This window comes from Panicum hallii, chromosome 9 (genome assembly GCF_002211085.1).
Source record: "Panicum hallii strain FIL2 chromosome 9, PHallii_v3.1, whole genome shotgun sequence".
Classification (NCBI taxonomy): domain Eukaryota; kingdom Viridiplantae; phylum Streptophyta; class Magnoliopsida; order Poales; family Poaceae; genus Panicum; species Panicum hallii.
The window spans coordinates 2151663-2171305 of NC_038050.1; the positions used below are offsets into that span (position 1 = coordinate 2151663).

Genomic DNA, 19643 nt, shown 5'->3' on the forward strand with positions numbered 1-19643 from the left:
CGAGTCGAAGGGAAAAAAAATTCCCCGCTGTTAACACGGCCACCCATTTTTAACTACTAGATAATTATTTGCCACTCCGGAGTTCCTACAATTCTCCCTCTAACTAGCATGTGGACCAAGTCACTAAATGCGGGCTAGAGTATCAAATTATATGCTAACCATCAAATAAAGGATAATTTCTTAGCACGTATGACAGATTGACATTCGAGTTATGTAACAGTTTACCAACACAAAAGCGACCGATTACCCGTCAAAAAAGTGAGCGATTTAATTACAGCATTGCCAAACATTAGAGAGAAGAGGGCATTCGATCTTTACACGATGTCATGCTCAGATTTTTTTTTTCTGTTCTCATGGTAGAGACCTACACCAAAATTTGTCACAAGACGAGAGCCAAAACGCCCACCAAGCCTTGAATACAGCTACACAATTTCTGCACAAATGCAGGTTCGCTACTCATCAGAAGGTACTGAAACGGTTGCTCATGCTCCAAAATCATGAACCCTTCAAGTCTGTCAAAGCGGTCTTGGTGGCAGCAGAAATCACAGCATCTGAAGCGTTGGGCAGGTAATAGTATTTTCCTGTGCAGACCGATACAAAAGGTTGCATTCAGGACACTTCAGCATAAATAAATAGTTTGCAACATTTCAGAAAGAAAAAAAATGGGAAAATAGTGCCAGTAGCATTAGATGGAGTTGCCATTCCAAGCATACCTTGGGCAACCCTCGCAATTTCCTTGGCAAATCCCGTAGATACAAACTTGTTCTCAGTGTCAATGACAAGAAGCGACATTCCTGCCTTGTATATTTTGCCGGCCACTTCAAGTATCTCATCCTTGGAAAAGGCAATTAAATTGTATTAGCCTCAGAGTAGTTAGCATAGACTTTTAAAGAAAGCAATTTGGAATTGGTCTAGACCACAGTGGAAAATTTTGAAAAGGCAGTTACACGATTCCATCATTTTTGAAGCTACATACTTCACATATCATACTAGTTTGTAGATATTAGCAAAGGTGTAGTACCTTCAATTCTTTAGAAGAAGGTCTTGGTGCATCTGAAGCAGCAGCAGCTTCTGGATCAGTGGACCTCTTCAGTGATACATTAGCTCTTCCATCGGTGATTGCAACAATCATGATACGTCCGACATCCCCACTCTTCTCAGCATTCAGACCCACTCTGACAGCCTTGAAGAAGAAACCACTGTAACATCATATCTTACATAGCATATAGCATAATTCAAGGCAATGCTTAGTTCTTACTGTACTGAGGCCATGAGCTAAGGGAGAACCACCACCACATGGTAGTTTCTCAAGACGTTTCCGGGCCATTGCTATAGATCTTGATGGCGGTAGCAAAACCTCAGCATAATCTCCACGAAAAGGAATAATTGAAACCTGAGACAGATGACAAGACACAAGGATAGGCTGGTCAATCTAAGCATTGATGGTACTGGTATACAAACTATGCACATGACCACAAACACAAAAAAGGAAGCATATCCAAGGGGAGGCACAGTTGTAGGTGACACAGGGTATGCACCATTTAAGTAAATGTGTACCTGATCTCGGCTGGTGTAGCTTTCCGCAAGCAACTTCAATGCCGCACCTTTTGCATTCTGCATACGATTCAGAGCCATGCTACCACTAGCGTCCACAACAAATATGACCTGTCAAGAAGTAATTCCAACCAGCGGAGCTGTTAAGTCCCATGAGTAGGCTACCACTGGGCAGCCATGTTTGCGCCATAACCAGAGCAGACAAAAGCAAACAGGTAGTATAATGCATTGTATTAGAATATCACGAAACATGCAAGCAACATAAATTACAGAGCCTCATAGACTGCAAAAGCAACCATACAGAGAATAAGTGACATACCAGAGCACCTGCTTTCCGAGCCATTCTTTTGGCTCTCATGTCAGTCTTTTCAACAAAAACCTTTCTTGCCTTGTCGTTTTCTTTCTCTCTGCGCAGTTTTTGGTATGGTGCAGCTGCTCTAAGCGTGGCATCAACAGCTAACCTCCTTACTGGACCCTGCAACAGAAACAATAGTTTAGACTGGAGGCCACTTTGTGACAAGGGTATCAATCAAGGTTAGTAAGGTATACATGCAGTATTGGTGCTTAATTTAGCACTAAATGACAAAATAGACCAAAATATACCTTTGGAAGCATAGGCTTTATGTATCGACCCCTATCTTCTGAGAATATGACATTCTTTGCTCGCCCAGCTTTTCCTCGCCGTCTTTGCGCTTGCTGAGCAAAGAAAAGGAGCTTATCATCTACTAAACCACCTTCAGCATCAAATATGAACTCCTCAGGTATCTGCTGGTCTTGTTGTTCATTTTCTTCCTCGTCATCCTGTCCATAAAAAAGCTGTGAGCTATAAGAGAAGAAATGAAAAAAGCAGCAAGTTTTGTTTTTGTACAACACAATGAATCAACCTCTTGGTCATCCTCTTCCTCCTCATCTTGGTCTTCTGAAGAATCTTGATTTTCTGGAGGTGGTGGGGGTGGGGGTGGGGGTGGTTGCTCTTGCTGTTGATCTTGTGGGTTATCAGATAGGATTGAGCGAGGTAGAATGACTAGCTCTACCTGCAAGAAGGTTCCAAGCATGTCAAACGTTAAACTTGTTGATAAAACACTTCAAAGTTTTTCCGCACCAATGATGTGGCCTACACAGTGCTACTTGCTAATTTATTTTTGATTCATTTGGTACAGTTGAGTAAAGATACAAATATCTTGAGAGACAAAATGGGTCAAGCTATGAATCAAACAAATATGTATCGCCTAAATTTCCAGTAGGTATCTTACTTTATTACAAAATGAAGAATTCATAAGCATAAGTATACTTAACAGCTTTCTTGAGGTCATCCACAAATACTTTTTCACGTCCTTCCATAGCAGCAAGGCATTTTGCCACTCGAGCAGCATACAACTCAGCACGGTGCCCCTGCATGTAAGTGTCAGAAACTTGTATGTTTTGAATTAAAATTATAGCATGTATTGAGTTCTGGATTTAGCATTACCCTTAATGAACTGGCATTAATGTCCAAACAAACATCATTGTTGTAAAAACAAAAAGAAATTTGACTGCACAAAATAGCACGATCAACACCACACTGGTGTATAGACAACAGTGCAAGGACATGAGGGTTTGGAAATAAACGCCACTGGAATGGCATCAGCTATTATAACAACTACTATTTGACTGCGTAAGGTAATAACAGATCTAGGTTGTGACTACAGGTAAACAGCAGCACATGGGGAGCAATTATGCACAGAGTAAGTCATGATGTTTCTTACAAGAATTCATTTGAGTGCTACAGAGTTTTAAAGTCAAGTGACTCTGATATGAAGCATAAATGACCAATAAGTTAACTAACCTGACAACCACCTCGTATAGCTTCCATGACAAGATATTTGAGCTGCTCTGTGCTAATATTAACATCCTTCAGATACTCTCTCGCCAAAATTATCTGTTTGACCATGTGTTCCCCTTGTGAGATGAACAGTACATTACAAAATTTCCAAATCAAATTTAATGTAAAATGTGAAAATCATATGCAAATAGTAGAAATCCCACTTTTTTACAGATGTCCTAATATCATAGCTATCAACTAGTCTAAGGTCTCTGTCATATATAAACTATCTTTTCAGAAGCAACAAAATCTAGCATGTAAAAAGGAAGAAATTTTTTTCACCATTATGAACTTATGCAGTACATTGTTTCCAGTTGAAAATGTTCAGCAATCAGCATAAACATATCGCACATACAATCGTTGGTGATCCCTGTCAGGCATAGAGGGATAGCTCATAGAACTAACATTCTAAGGCTCTTTCAATCTTGTCTTGCATACAACACAAATTCAAGCCCAAATGAAACATACTATCTGAGTTATTTAAGAACTTCCTGTTACAGGCTATGTGTTTACTTTTCTACATCGAGTGCTACCTTGTTTAGTCAATAATGTGTGGTTCAGACTTCAGAGGAAAAACTACACACAATCCCATCGTTTCATAATAGCGCACATTCTTTTCATCCAATCCCTTCCTCTGTTCTAATATCATGCTTATAGAACATTCTCTCATGGGCTACTACACCAATAAACATGCCAGATCTTACATTTTAAAGTCCTGCATTATGTCTATTTTTTTTATCATGTGGCCATTTGCTTCTCCATTGTAACCATGTTTGTTCAATAACTACCATTCTAATGAGCCCCAAATATATTCTAAGAACTGATTTGCTGAATATCCAGCGTCATAAAGAGAATTGTATGAGTGCAAAAGAAAAAGGAACAAGAAACAAAAAGAACCTATGTGTTGATTCGATAAAGGAATACAGCTACAAGCCTGGCTAACTATCTTCATAATTTGGTACCTGAGTTTTTGCAACTTCAGTCTCTTCTTCCACCATTTTGAAAACCTCTTTGCTAGACTCCTGAAACTGTGTTGCAATATCCACAGCTGCAACACGGTCATCAAAACTCATTGGAAGATCAGCACTGCATCAACAAACAGTATGGTAATGAGAAAACTATTTGGCTATGGTAGTTCAAGAATGACACAAAACCTTCATTCTGTTGAAATGAACTAAATGATAAATAAATAGGGAAAAAAAACTTGCAACCAATGTTTCACAGTCTAAAGTACCTTAAATTAATTGCAATACGATCAAGTAAGTGTTCACGTACAGATCCTTCCTCCGGGTTGTAAGTAGCAATTAGAAGTGGTTTGCAGGGATGACGAAAGCTAATGCCCTCTCTTTCCACAATGTTAACTCCCTCCGTCAAAACATTCAGAAGTAGATTGCTTATGCCATCATCCAATAGATTTATCTCATCAACATAAAGAACGCCTCTATGGGCTTCAGCAAGAAGACCAGGTTGAAACACTGTAGTCCCTGATCTCACAGATGCTTCAACATCAACTGATCCAATGAGCCTATCCTCCGTGACACCAAGTGGGATCTGTCAAGAGGAACCAGCAGCATTGCTAAGCTAACAGCGTTGTGGACAAATAACATAAGTCAGTGTGATATACCTGCACAAAAGGTGTTTTGACAATCTCGGTTTTGACATTACCATCAGCATCATATTGAAGTCGATCAGCTAAACCGTCCTCCCATCTGCCATAATCAGAACTCAATCAGATGAGCTGATATTTCATAAACAAAAAAACGGCCTAAGAGATTGTGGTTCAACTAAAAGAAAATTAGTAGGAACACTTGGTAGCATGTAAGATCTATTGGAACAAAAATATTTGGATGACGAAAGAAGTAATCTTGCAGCACTGTTAGATAGAGTGTTAAAGGACATTACTCATCTGGGAAGTTAGGGTCAGCATTTGCGATGGAGCCAACAACCACTTCAATGGGTGGAAGCATAGCATGCAAGCCACGAGCCATCACTGTCTTTGCTGTCCCACGCTTCCCTGAGATGGCAATGCCTCCAATCTCACGATCAATCGCCCCAAGCAGCAGAGCAGTTTTGATAGCATCCTGGACAGCGACATGATCCCAAAGGTCACAACCAAACACAAAAACTTAAACAGTTCATACCTCAAAGCAGGAAACCATGGGCAGAAAAATGTGCATAGCTTGAAATTAATTTTGTTCTTATTATTAGCAAAGCATCACTGTACACTAAATCGTGATATTGTGCTTAATGTTTCCACAAAGACATATAGACGATTTAAATGTGTTTGGCTGGCACAGTTTGAATTGTGGCACCTTTGCTAAAACAGAATTGGTATATCCACATTGACTCCCAACTCTACACATGGCCACACTAAGCTACGATAGAAACGATACCAAGCCCAGTAAACCAAGTACATTGTCGGCAACGCCAGGAGCACTTGATTCTCTCAACGAAACGCCTCTATCCAACTACCACTAATCCGACCACTGGGGAGACAGTACTGTCATTAGTCCAATACCAGTAATCCGACCACGCAATCAGCCGCATCAGATACAGCACGAAGCGGGATAGCGACGCCTAAGTTCCTCACCTGCCCGACGACGGCAGCCAAGGGGAAGTACTCCCTCCCGTACCCGCGCGCCGCGGCGCTCTTCGCCGCGGTGGGGACGGCGCCGTTGGTGGAGTCGAGGACCTCGGAGGCCGTCGGGGCCGCAGCCGCGAGACGGGACTCCCGCAACCGAGAGGCCCGGGATGGGAGGGAGACGGCGGCGAAGGAGGGGAATGACGTGGTGCGGCGGGGCGGGAGGTGCGGGAGTGAGGTGGAGAGCGCGGTGGCCGTCGCCATGGAGGCCGGTCTCGTGCGTCAGCGCCGTTCGTGTGGGCGTGCGCTATCGCCTCTTATCCTAGTTTTCCAACGGGAATCGCATCGACGCATCTGGGCCGTGCGTTTGGCACAGCGGTTTGAACGAAAGGGTATCAAAATGCACACCCAAAAGCTATATTTGGATTACGGGTACATTGCAGACAGAAAAAAGTAAAGTTTGTACTAAAAATATATTTGGCTTCACTAGAAAATTGATGCGTTGCATATCAAATCAATTTTATCTATTTATTCGTATGAAAGATATTTATCGGTATGGGCTTAACTATGTTTACCCAAAAGGGATGGTATATTTTGGAAGTTAAAGGGAGTATATTTGTAAACAAAAATCAAGAGAAGGGTACCTCACAAATTATTCACAATTGACGTTATATGGCATAAAGTGGATTGCTACTAAACATAGCACTCTTATAAAAGAGCCACTTCAAGAAAGAGGATTTGACGGAAAAGCTTATATTAGCATCCTTAAGAAAAGGGAATAACACACCCTAAGTTTATCAATTTTTCTATATGGTTCAAATTTTTTGAGTTTTGATTTGATAGTAGATTCTTATGGGTACAATCCTATATGTAGGAAGCCTATATACACGTAGCTCATACTTTATGGTCATAGGCTCATAGCACGAGAGCATATCCTTGAAGACATCTTTTCAAATTAGTAGAGTGTATATTAATTTAGTTAAATCACAGTTAATATACACTATTTTATGATTTGGCCTCTTTTATCTCGCAAACAAGATCAAACTTCTTCATGTATTTGTGCATGTCCAGCGACAATGTTCACCCCATAAACTAAGTCTAGGCAATAAATATTGTGTGTTGTCAAAAAGACAGTAAACACGAATATTTTAAGAAGCTATATTTTAAATATGAACACTATATTCAGTACCACACAAGGTATGCTATTGGATGGTGATAAATTGGTTCTATTCAAAGCAGCACGGGTTGGACACCTGCGTCCGTGCCTTCGTATCTTTCACGCAAAAACTTCGGTGCTTCACTCGTACTAGATGTAACGGTGACTGTTCCTCGTGTAACACCTGCTACATCGAGAAAGCGACGCTATTTTTCTTACGGAAAACGCACAACGGGAAAAAATTGAGAGAGAGTATTCCGTTAAGGGTAGGTTTGCGCAGAGCCGAGCACCATTGGATGCGTTACAGCGTTATATCAACCGTCGTTAAATCAACCGTCGTAAATCAACAGCGTTAAGTCAAGTTCAGCCGGAGGGGAAAAAAAGAGAAGATAAAAAAATCAGCTGAGGAGCGCCCTGGTGAGTGATGACTAGGCAGTTGGTGCTCTGACTCGGTGAGTCCGTGCCGATGGCTCCCACCTCTCGCCCTTTCCGACGACTCCTTCCCGCAAAAGCAAGGAAGCAAGCAACAAACCGCCCGTTCCCTTCTTCCTCTTCTTCCTCCTCTGGAAAAGGCGAGGGGATAGAAGCAGCCAAGTGATCCGTTGCGTTCATCCATCCATCCATTCCTCTCGCGCCACTAGAATTCCCCGCCCAATCTGACGTCGCCATATCCTCGTCGGCCGTCGCGCCATTAATCTATCATTGCGTCCACGCCTGCTCCACTCCTCGCCCGCCCATCCCCCCATTACTTCCACGCAAAGGATTTCCTTTTTACAATACTCCAGTCTGATTGATTGATCCGGCCAAGACTGTCGGAAGCTTGTGCTTATTTACTACCTCTTCCTTTTCTCTCTCATTTTTGGGGTTTATTTATTCCCTCCCCCACGCTTGCATCTTTTTTATGCGTGCTGAGTCGGTGCTGAGATCGAAGGCTCTTGCGATTTCTTGATCCGGCATCCTGCGCTGCTCAATTCCGATTCTTTTAGTTCGGATTTGAGTAGCTGCAGCGCTTCGACGATCACTTAATTGGTTTCTTCGGTTCCTTCTGCTAGTTCGTGTAACTATAAATTTATATCCACTACTGGTGCGAATTGGGGATTCTTACCATTTGGATATTCTTGGTCTGGAATCGAAGGAGCTCCAATTTTCTGGGGGCTCCGAAGAGCTCAGGTCGAGATTAGACCAGTTCGGGGTGTTGGTTTCCTGCTTGCCGAGCCCATCGAGGTCACTAGCTCCACCTGCCAATGGACGAGTCCGGGGAAGCAAGCGTCGGCGCCTTCAGGATCGGGCCGTCGACGCTGCTCGGCCGTGGGGTCGCGCTCCGCGTGCTCCTTTTCAGCTCGCTGTGGCGCCTGCGGGCGCGCGCGCACGCCGCCATCTCGCGCGTGCGCAGCGCGACGGTGCCGGTGCTGGCGTCCTGGCTGCACCTCAGGAACACTCATGGCGTCCTCCTGATGGTCGTCCTCTTTGCCCTCTTCCTGAGGAAGCTCTCCGGCCCGCGGTCGCGGGCGGCGCTGGCGCGCCGGCGTAGGCTATGCGAGAAGGTCATGCGTCATGCCGCGACGTACGAGGAGTGGGCGCGCGCCGCCAAGGTGCTCGACAAGATGTCCGAGCAGGTCCACGAGGCGGATTTCTACGACGAGGAGCTGATCAGGAGTAGGCTTGAGGAGCTCCGGAGACGGAGGGAGGATGGGTCGCTCCGGGATGTTGCGTTCTGTATGCGCGGCGATCTCATGAGGAACTTGGGGAACATGTGCAACCCTGAGCTTCACAAGGGCAGGCTTGAGGTAATTGACAAAGTAACTGCTTTTAATTCGTTCCGTTGATTCCTGGTAATATTATTTCTTGTGTAAATGATGATGGTCCTGAAGGTGCTAAACCATCTCTTGCTTCCGACAAGAAATTCAGCGTTACTAAACATTCTGAAACATTGAATTATATGTCACCCTCGTTCTAGTAACATGGTTGATCTGTCGCAATGCAGGTCCCTAAGCTTATAAAGGAATATATTGATGAGGTTTCTACTCAATTGAAAATGGTGTGTGAATTTGACACTGACGAGTTGCTATTGGAAGAGAAGCTTGCCTTTGTTCAAGAGACCAGGCATGCCTTTGGGAGGACAGCACTACTCTTAAGTGGGGGCGCCTCACTGGGGTCTTTCCATGTAGGTGTAGTGAAAACATTGGTTGAGCATAAGCTTCTGCCTCGGATTATAGCAGGATCAAGCGTTGGTTCCATTATATGTTCAATTGTTGCTACCCGAACATGGCCTGAGATTGAGAGCTTCTTCACAGACTCATTACAGACCTTGCAGTTCTTTGATAGGATAGGTGGAATTTTTGCAGTGATGAGGCGTGTCACCACTTATGGTGCACTACATGACATTAGCCAGATGCAAAGGCTTCTGAGGGATCTCACAAGTAACTTAACATTTCAAGAGGCTTACGACATGACTGGCCGTGTCCTTGGGATCACTGTTTGCTCTCCTAGAAAAAATGAGCCACCCCGCTGCCTCAACTATCTGACCTCACCTCACGTTGTTATTTGGAGTGCTGTAACTGCCTCTTGTGCATTTCCTGGGCTCTTCGAAGCTCAGGAACTGATGGCAAAGGATAGATTTGGCAACATAGTTCCCTTCCACGCACCCTTTTCGACAGATCCTGAACTAGGTCCTGGAGCATCAAAGCGCCGGTGGAGAGATGGGAGCTTGGAGATGGATTTGCCCATGATGAGACTCAAGGAACTGTTTAATGTAAATCATTTCATTGTGAGCCAAACTAATCCTCACATTTCTCCACTCCTCCGAATGAAAGAGCTTGTTAGAGCCTATGGAGGCCGCTTTGCTGGAAAGGTATGTTTGTGACCTTGTGTTAATCTTGTAGCTTATGTTGTGATTTGTCTTAGGATGTAGGCCTGTTGTTCATGTTGCAGATAGTTATTTTATTTTCTTGAATTGTAGTTCAGCTTCAACATTTCTCCACATGCTGCTAGACTATACGTGGGTATCATCTCCTGCATACATGCAGTATCTGGTGTGATTGAAGAGTGTTTTTTTTAGGGTGGTGTGATTGAAGAGTATATTCAGTGGTATGACAGGACTAGTGAAATTAATTCATGGATATCCAACCAATGTTCTGTACTTCTGTTATAAACACTTGCGCATGCATTTTGTCTAACAGTGTGGGTTTTATATCTTCCCTGAACACTGTGTTAGAGTGCTCTCTTTCAAATTCATTTGCTATATGTGTTTGTACCAGGCATAACTTTGATCTATCTGTGTAGCTTGCTCGTCTTGCTGAGATGGAAGTTAAGTATCGGTGTAACCAAATTCTAGAGATGGGTCTTCCAATGGGAGGACTTGCAAAGTTGTTTGCTCAGGACTGGGAGGGTGATGTCACCATGGTTATGCCAGCAACAGTAGCTCAGGTATTATTCTAAGTTCTGAGTGGGTTATTTAGGTGAAATACCAGCACTTTGGGTTCAAGAATTTTCCCTCACATCTCTCCAATTTTCAGTATCTAAAGATTATACAGAATCCAACATATGCGGAACTCCAGTTGGCTGCCAACCAAGGCCGCAGGTCCACTTGGGAGAAGCTCTCTGCAATTAGAGCAAACTGTGCCATTGAACTTGCATTGGATGAATCTATAGCGGTTTTAAACCACAAACGGCGACTAAAAAGAAGCATTGAAAGGACCGCAGCAGCTTCCCAGGGACATTCTAACTATGTTCGACTCAAAACACCAAGGAGGGTACCATCATGGAGCTGCATCAGTCGAGAGAATTCTTCAGAATCTCTCTCAGAAGAAATTTCTGCTGTTGCTACTTCATCCACGCAGCAAGGTGCTGTTCTTGTTGTCGGCACACCAAATATTTCTCACCACGTCCGGCGCAATTCTTATGACGGAAGTGAGAGCGAATCAGAAACCATTGACCTTAATTCCTGGACCAGGAGTGGTGGGCCTCTAATGAGGACAGCATCTGCTGACAAGTTCATCAGTTTCATCCACAATCTTGAGATTGACACTGAATTTAGTAGGGCCTGTACTGTAGAAGGTGATACTACAGGCATTTTGTCGGAATCTACCTTTCCAAAGGATCCATGGCCAAACAATAGTTATAGAGTTGCTACGCCAGATAGATGCACAGAAGTTTCTGAGACTGAGTCGTGCCACACTGTCAACACCAGAGCTAGTCAAGCTTCTACGCCCACAAGCATCGCTGTTTCTGAAGGAGAGTTGCTACAGCCTGAAAGTACTACAAATAGTATTCTACTTAACATTGTGAAAGGAGATGCTCTGCATGCTCATCATAACAATGTAACCGAATTGGCCGAGAGCTCCTTGGCTGAAGCATATGTGGAACCTTGTGACACCATCTCAGGGTCCGAATCTGCTGAAGATAACAAGGATGCAGTTGACTCAAGCAATCCCTCACTTGATAATGCTGATCTTGTAACTTCACATCAATCTTCAGTTGATGAATAGATTCTTGATTTTGAAAGGTCATGATATAGTTCACTACAGCAACGCTGTACAGGAAAATTGTTGTGGCTCTATTTAAAGAGCACGGATAGCATATATGTTATGTTAATGTTAGTATTTGCATCTATTGTGAAATTATTGTGTGTTGCAAGTATCATGATATCTTGGCATAATATGCCCAAGTATTGAAAGAGCAGCTCTCCTGCTTGTTTGAGAAAAAAAAAGGTTTTACATTTCTTTAAGTCGTGCATGGAGAAAGTTTCTCTGATCACAGTGCCTGTTTAGGTCCTGCTGGAAATACATTCTTTCCGCACGTTCCAAGTTAGGGCGTGTTTGGCATGACTCTGGAGTCCAACTCCAAAGGGGAGCAGGCCAGAGCCAGCCAAACATCGCAACTTCGGAGCAAAATGCTCCCGGAGCCGTAGTGCATTTTGGATCGGAGTTTCGGAGCACCTGGTTTCCAGCTCCGAATGCTCCTCTTACAAACGTCGTCGTGGAGTTCGGATGAATTTACCCGCCACTGCCACTCGTTACAAGAAAACGTTTCGTTTCTCTCTTTTCTTCTCTCCCGAACTCGTCTCTCCCGCTCCCCACAGCTCTCCACCGCCCCTTCTGCCCTAACCCTAGCCGCCCGGGAGGCCACCCGCCGCCGCCCTCCGGCCACCAGCCGCCGCCGCCCCTCCTCCGGCCCCCAGCCGTCCCTCCGCCGCCCGTCCAACCAGGAGCAGGGGCCCGTCCGGCCAACCGCCACCCACCGCTGCCGCCCGTCCAGCCAGGAGCCGCCCCTCCTCCGGGCCCCCGCCGACCCTCCGCGCATCTCCCGCCGCCGCTGCCGCCCGTCCGGCCAGGAGTCGCCCCTCCTCCGAGCCCCCGCCGACCCTCCGCGCATCTCCCTCCGCCGCTTCCGCCCTCCGGGCCCCCGCCGACCCTGCGCCCCTGCCCCAGACCGGCATTGCGTGGCCCTGTCTCCCTCCGCCACCCCTGCCCAATGTGAGTGCTTTTGTTTCCCTATTGATATGTACACTGTGATGCATGTGTTGAATGGATTGGGGATGTTTTAGAGGATAGAAATTGATGATTTCTAAGTTGTTTTAGATGGTTGAAATTGATTGGAATGCTGTGAACATTCGGGAACTTTGCAAATTGTTTGCTGAACAAGTTCGTAGAGGGAATCGTCCCAACACGTATTTGAATTCGGTTGGGTGTGCTGAAGTTGAGAAAGGGATGAAAGATAGATTCGGTATTGAGGTGAGCAAGCTATAAATAAAAAACAAATAGGACAAGCTGAAAGAAGATTTCAGGGCATGGAAAAAATTGTTGTTGAGGCAAACAGGAACAGGTTGGTGTCCTATAAAGGGCACCATCGTTATGGACGACGAATGGTGGAAGAAAGCTAGAGCGGTAAGTGTTGAGCTGTTGCTTACATGTTGCATCTTTGTGTACATTTTAGGTTGTATTTATGTGGTTTTTGCATATTTCAGGATATTCCAGGTTGTGGAAAATTCAGGAAACAAGGACTCCAAAATGAGGAGGAACTCCAAGTTTGTTTTGGTAGCATCATTAGTATTGGTACAGATCATTGGTCTCCGCATATGGCGAGTGCTGAGGAAGGACAAAATGGCACCAATGAAGAAGACACAGCAGAGGATGCAGCTGATATTGGGCAAAATAGCACCAATGAAGGAGACACACAAGAGGATGCATCTCCTGTAAATGAAAATGGCAAAAGAGCACCAAGGTTTATCCAAGAAAAAGGAAAGAAGCCGAAAACAGCGACTGCACTACTCATTCAAGAGGCAGTGACATCCATGGCTACTTCAGCTAGCTCTTATGCTTCCAAGAAAGAAGGAAAATATTCTATTGATGAAGTGATGGGACACGTTCTTGCTTGTGGTGCCGATTATGAGACCAATGAATATTTCATTGCATCTGAATTATTTGTGAAAAAGGAACAGAGATAAATGTTCATGACGTTTCCTTCTAATGAGCTTAGGTTCAGCTGGCTTACTAGGAAGTATATGGGCAAGTATGGAAAGTAGTGATTGTGGGGCTCCTATGTTTTTTCCCCATTTCATGGTATGACTTGTGTCATGTGTTTTTTTCCAGATTGTGGGGCTCCTATGTTTTTTTTTAGATTGTTAAACATGTTTCATGTTTTTTTTCCAGATTGTTAAACATGTATCATGTATCATGTTCTTTTTCCAGATTGTTGCCTATGCGTTCCCTTATCCATTAATTCAGCTTGTGTTACTTAATAATTTCTTATATTTTCAGATGTCAGAAAGTGAGAGTGACAGTTCTAGTGATGATGGTGACCAGTTTTTTGACATAATCACCAAAGGTGCTAAACTTGCTGAGATCTATTGTGATTTGTATTTGCACAAGGCTCCACCAAGAGTATCAATTCAAACTGGAATTGGATGGTTACAAGATACCATGAATACACCAAGAGAGTGTCACAAAATGCTTCGGATGAACACAGAAATATTCATTGATCTTCATGATGTATTGGTTGAGAGGTACGGGCTACAACCATCCAAACATATGAATACTTATGAGATGCTTGCAATTTTCCTCTTCATTTGTTCCGGTTGTGAGTCCAATTGGAGGTGCCAAAACAAGTTCAAACACTCAGGTGAAACTATTAGTAGAAAATTCCATGAGGTACTAGATTGTCTGGTGGCGATGGCTAAACACTACTTGAGACCAACCAATCCTAATTTTTCCACCGTCCACAGGAGGATTCGGAACGATAAAAGAGCATATCCACACTTCAAGGATTGCATTGGTGCACTTGATGGCACTCATATTCGTGTCTCTCTTTCACCTGATGAACAAGTCAGGTACATTGGAAAGACGGGCATTCCTACTCAAAATGTGCTTGCTGTTTGTGATTTTGATATGCGTTTCACCTATGTGGCTGCTGGTCAACCGGGGTCTTACCATGACACAAGTGTATTGTACCATGCATTTGAGGTAGATGAAGATCACTTCCCACATCCTCCAGAAGGGAAGTACTATGTTGTAGATGCGGGCTATCCTAACCGCCCGGGATACTTGGCTCCATACAAAGGTGAAAGATATTATTTGCCCGAGTGGCATAGAGGTATGGAACCTAATAGTCCAAAAGAGAAGTTCAATCGGGTGCACTCGTCTGTTCGTAACATTATTGAGCGGACATTTGGACTATGGAAGATGAAATGGCAAATATTGTACAAAATGCCTAAATATGCCATGCACACACAAAAAAAAGATTGTTGCTGCCACTATGGTCCTCCACAATTTTATTCGTGAGCACTCAAGTGGTGATGTGGATTTTGCTAACTTTGATCGAGATCCTGACTTTGTGCCTACAATCCCTGATAGGTATAATAAGTATGCAGTGTCACCACATGCCTCTGATGATTCAACAACTGAAGCAAGCTTTCTTACCATGGATGGATTTCGTGATAGAATAGCAACATCTCTTTCTCTAGCTTGGAATTAGAATCTAATGTTAGTTAGAAGGTTAGATGAAGACAATGGTCTTGTAATATTTTAGTAATTTTGATGAGTACAATAACTCATTTCTCAGTATCTTGGGCGAATATTTTAATTTCCTTTGATGAATTAACGGCAAAAACAATTACATATGCTTCATCATGCTCAACAAACATACATTCAATAAACAGGGTAAGAATGTCTTTCCACACTAAAAAACCTCTTTTCTGGAGCTGTGGACACCAATCTTACCAAACACCACAAAAACTCTGGAGCAGAGTTGCTCCATCCTGGAGTTCTGGAGCAGAGCAGCTCCGGGACGGAGCAGAGCCCTGCCAAACACGCCCTTAATATCCAATCAGTTCGATACATTCATATACTGGCACAATAGTCTTGCAGACACTTGAATAGAGAATAGTTGAATGATTGAATCTGCTACATATATTAGCACATGCCACATCTCTGAATTGCAGCAGAACAACAGTGACAACACTCCCAGAGCTGGCACAATGCTGCCAACAGCTTGAGCTAATCCTCGAACGCTTTCAGGTTATGGTTCACGGCTGTGAAGCCGCCGTCCACCATGAGATTGAGCGCGCTGACGTACCTTGCCTCGTCGCTTGCCAGGTAGAGCACCGCCTCGGCGACATCCTTGGGCATCACGTCGACGCCCTTGAGGTTGGCCTCGCCGCCGACGAAGGCCAGGAAGTCCTTGAGCGCGTCGCCGGCGCGCGCGCCCTGGGGCAGGTGCGGCATGGACAGCGCCGTGGGCACGGCGTAGGGCGAGACGCAGTTGACGCGCACCCCGTGGCGCCCGAGCTCCCCGGCGACGCTCTTGGTGAGCCCGACCACGGCGTGCTTGGAGGCGGTGTACCCGTGCGGGCCCATCCCGCCGATGGCGCTGGCCACGCTCGCCAGCGACACGATGGAGCCCCGCTTCTGGGGGATCATGACGCGCGCCGCGTGCTTCATCCCGAGGAACACGCCGTGCACGTTGATGTCGAACACCTTGCGCACCTCGGCGAAGTCCACGTTGCGGATGTCGGTGACCTTGTTGCCCGTGATGCCGGCGTTGTTCACCATGACGTCCAGCGCGCCGAACCGCTCGGCCGCCGCGTCGACGGCAGCGCTCACGTCCTCCTCGACCGTGACGTCGCAGTGGACGAACATGACGTCCTGGTCTCCGAGGGCGTCGCGCAGCCGCTGGCCGGCCTCGTCCTGGATGTCCGCGATGCAGACTTTGGCGCCATGCTCTCTGAAAAGGCGAACGATGGCTTCACCGATACCGGTGGCACCACCGGTGACGAGGGCGACCTTCCCTTCCAACCTGTGCTTCAGAAGGAAATCACGATCAAGTTTGAAGGACAAAGCCCAGTTACGGATTAAACCCAGAATTAGCTATCATCTCGACCTGCATCTCTGTACTACGAACTTATATTTGGATTTAGAGTCAGAATCATCAAAGATTTGTAACTCCTAATCCTGGTGGCCGGCACATTTACTACATTCCCTGATGACTTCGTTTTTTTCTTTAAAAAATACTGTATGCTGATGTATACAGCTAGCCTGGAACAGTATAATCACTTGGCGCAGAATTTCCTCCACACAGACAAAAAAAATGATCACTAGAGGACAATCACAGCTTCTCTTTCCTCACATCAGACTCCACCAAAGGAGCACCGGCACTTTGCTGGGCCTTCGATTGATCGAAATTTGCAGCGAAAAGATGGAAACTTGATCAAGATTTTGCTGAATCAAATCGGCTAGTCGGCTGGGTTTTATTTATACAAGTAGGGGTCAACTATGAAGCAACCACCGCAGCAGCCGGGCTGTCTAGCAGAGAAGCCATGGACGGGGGGAGCATGGATGCGGGGAAGCCCTGAACGGGGTCAACTATGACAGCAACCGCCGCAGCAGCCGGGCTGTGCGCAGCAGTGAGGCCATGGATGCGGGGAAGGGGAGAGCAGGGCACGCACCGCTTGGTGGAGGAGGAGGCGGACGGCGAGGAGCCCGCGGCGGACATCGTCTCTAGATCGGAGCCTGCCGCCGGCGTCGCCGAATCCGGTGCGGGTGCGCGTCGCCGTGGCGAGAGCAAGAAAGATGGGGAGGGGAGTGGTAGTCAGAGTGGTTGTCGCGCTCGCGAGTGTGGCACATGGGCCAGCGAAGTGAAGTGGTAGGCCTTCCAGGAATCCAGGTGTTTTTTTTTCCCGTGCCAGCGAGTCACTCACAGCCGTCCACGTTTTTTTCTTTTTGAAACTAACAGCCGTCCATGTTACCAGCGCCACTCGCGCAACACCGCTGGGCCCCGTTGGATCAACGGAATATACAAATCCTCCGCTTTGCTGGCCTGCTTTGGTTTTGATTGTGCTGCCAAATTTATTTGTAGCTTCATTTGGTATAGTTCCCGTGTTTCTACTCCTCATTACAAACATCACTTTCCCGTGGTTTTCATTCCTCTACTTTTTCAATTCATTTCAATTTTTTCCCTGTACTTTCTACTTGTTTTCAATTCCTCTATTTCAAACAGATGATTGTTGCTGAGACTTCAAGAATCTTATCACACAAAGCTCATGTCGCATCATAGAATCACAGCAGAACAGCAGCGACAATGCCCCAAGAATTGGCATAATTCTGCTTGCAGCTGGAGCTAATCCTCGAACTGCTTCATAGCATTGTTCACGGATGTGAAGCCACCATCCACCACGAGGTTGAGCGCGCTGACGTATCTGGCCTCGTCGCTGGCCAGGTAGAGCACCGCCTCGGCGACGTCCCTGGGCATCAGGTCGACGCCCTTGAGGTTGGCCTCGCCGCCGACGAAGGCCAGGAAGTCCTTGAGCGCGTCGCCGGCGCGCGCGCCCTGGGGCAGGTGCGGCATGGACAGCGCCGTGGGCACGGCGTAGGGCGAGACGCAGTTGACGCGCACCCCGTGGCGCCCCAGCTCCGCGGCGACGCTCTTGGTGAGCCCGGCCACGGCGTGCTTGGACGCCGTGTACGCGTGCGGGCCCATCCCGCCGCCGACGCTGGCCACGCTCGCCAGCGACACGATGGAGCCCCGCCTCCGGGGGATCATGGCGCGCGCCGCGTGCTTCATCCCGAGGAACACGCCGTGCACGTTGATGTCGAACACCCTGCGCACCTCGGCGAGGTCCACGTTGCGGATGTCGGTGACCTTGCTGCCCGTGACGCCGGCGTTGTTCACCATGACGTCCAGCGCGCCGAACCGCTCGGCCGCCGCGTCGACGGCGGCGCTCACGTCCTCCTCGGCCGTGACGTCGCAGTGGACGAACATGGCCACGTCGCCGCCGCCGAGGGCGTCGCGGAGCTGCTGGCCGGCCTCGTCCTGGATGTCCGCGATGCAGACCTTGGCGCCGTTCTCTCTGAAGAGGCGGACGATGGCTTCACCGATACCGGTGGCACCACCGGTGACGAGGGCGACCTTCCCTTCCAACCTGTGCTTCGATCGAAAGGAAACATGTTTTCTTGGGAGTACCAAATTCAACAGGGTAAAAGCTGCTGGCTATATATTGCTTAATATGTTTTCTTGAGAGTAAAAGTTAATTTACCTTTAGATTTTGCACGGGACTACAAAGTGATAAAATCCAATCCAAAAAAAGGTAAAAGCAGAGTTACGAGGTATCGGAATCGACTCGACTAACCCCTGGAGCAAGTTCTAGTGGCTGGGGGTGGCCGGTGGTGTGCTGCGGTGCGAAGCAGAGAGGCCGTGGAAAAGGAAGGAGCAGGGCACGTTACCGCTTCGTGGCGGAGGAGGATGACGGCGAGGAGGTAGCGGCGGCCATGGTATCTCCGGCGTCGCGAATACGGTCGGCGCGTGTGAGTCAGATAATCTCAGTTGAGTGGTGGAGCTCGCGCGCGTGTCACCGCACGGACACATGGACCGTTGCTATATAGGCATCGGGGCGTCTCGTGTGGAAATAAGCAAGCCGAAACCGGGAGAGTCGGCCATGCTAGCAGCACCACTTGCGCAGAACTCGACAGCTCGCGACGGCGACGGCGCCGGAAACTGGCCACCGGAGACCGGAGGCCAGAATATCGTCGTGGCGAGAGCGAGATAAGAGAGATGTGGGGAGGGGGAGAGGGAGTCGGAATATCTCGCTGGAGCTCGCGCACGTAACCCGGTGAAAGTGAAGTACCCTCCGGGTACCGTGTGTCTGTTTCGACCGCGACGACGACCTACCGACCGACCGACGCCGACGCCAGGCTTGGCCGGTGGCAAGAATTCGAATAGTGACGGGGGACCTAAAGAACATGAATTCTCTTCCCTTATCTACAAACATACATATAAGAAAATTTCGGGTGTTACAACATCTCCAAAAGATTCTTAATAGAGATTTTAGGAAAAAAAATACTCTTCAACAGGCTTGCTAGCCAAAAATGAAGAGCGAGAATTGCTCTCTAGACTACGCACAAGATATAGAAAAGCTGTTGGAGAGTATATAGAAAACGTATTTTACTCAGATAACTCTCTAAATGATGATTTGGAGAGTAGATTTTAGAAAGACTCTCGAA

General features: G+C 46.6%; 4 protein-coding genes and 1 pseudogene across 4 annotated transcripts; 2 read left to right on the forward strand and 3 right to left on the reverse strand.

The window, feature by feature from the left end:
- Positions 1-214: 214 nt before the first annotated feature.
- Positions 215-6308, reverse strand: LOC112876481 (magnesium-chelatase subunit ChlD, chloroplastic). The gene is made up of 15 exons (XM_025940599.1): positions 6006-6308; positions 5318-5496; positions 5040-5124; positions 4650-4966; positions 4378-4501; positions 3380-3472; positions 2851-2946; positions 2439-2588; positions 2158-2355; positions 1874-2029; positions 1558-1665; positions 1259-1393; positions 1022-1183; positions 714-834; positions 215-581 (listed from the first exon to the last, which is right to left on the reverse strand). Exons 1-15 carry the CDS (start codon positions 6258-6260, stop codon positions 496-498), a joined length of 2265 nt encoding a protein of 754 aa, XP_025796384.1. The 5' UTR covers positions 6261-6308; the 3' UTR covers positions 215-495.
- A 1315-nt stretch (positions 6309-7623) lies between these two features.
- On the forward strand, positions 7624-11771 carry LOC112874731 (triacylglycerol lipase SDP1-like). The gene is made up of 4 exons (XM_025938230.1): positions 7624-8939; positions 9137-10003; positions 10435-10578; positions 10668-11771. The coding sequence occupies exons 1-4, from the start codon at positions 8397-8399 to the stop codon at positions 11637-11639; spliced, it is 2526 nt and encodes an 841-aa protein (XP_025794015.1). The 5' UTR covers positions 7624-8396; the 3' UTR covers positions 11640-11771.
- Positions 11772-12731: 960 nt separating this feature from the next.
- On the forward strand, positions 12732-13675 carry LOC112874735 (annotated as a pseudogene).
- Positions 13676-15315: 1640 nt separating this feature from the next.
- LOC112874734 (zerumbone synthase-like) lies at positions 15316-17336 on the reverse strand. Its single transcript, XM_025938233.1, has 2 exons — positions 17093-17336; positions 15316-16443 (listed from the first exon to the last, which is right to left on the reverse strand). Exons 1-2 carry the CDS (start codon positions 17137-17139, stop codon positions 15645-15647), a joined length of 846 nt encoding a protein of 281 aa, XP_025794018.1. The 5' UTR covers positions 17140-17336; the 3' UTR covers positions 15316-15644.
- A 222-nt stretch (positions 17337-17558) lies between these two features.
- Positions 17559-19027, reverse strand: LOC112874733 (zerumbone synthase-like). Its single transcript, XM_025938232.1, has 2 exons — positions 18867-19027; positions 17559-18565 (listed from the first exon to the last, which is right to left on the reverse strand). Exons 1-2 carry the CDS (start codon positions 18911-18913, stop codon positions 17764-17766), a joined length of 849 nt encoding a protein of 282 aa, XP_025794017.1. The 5' UTR covers positions 18914-19027; the 3' UTR covers positions 17559-17763.
- Between the last annotated feature and the right edge of the window lie 616 nt (positions 19028-19643).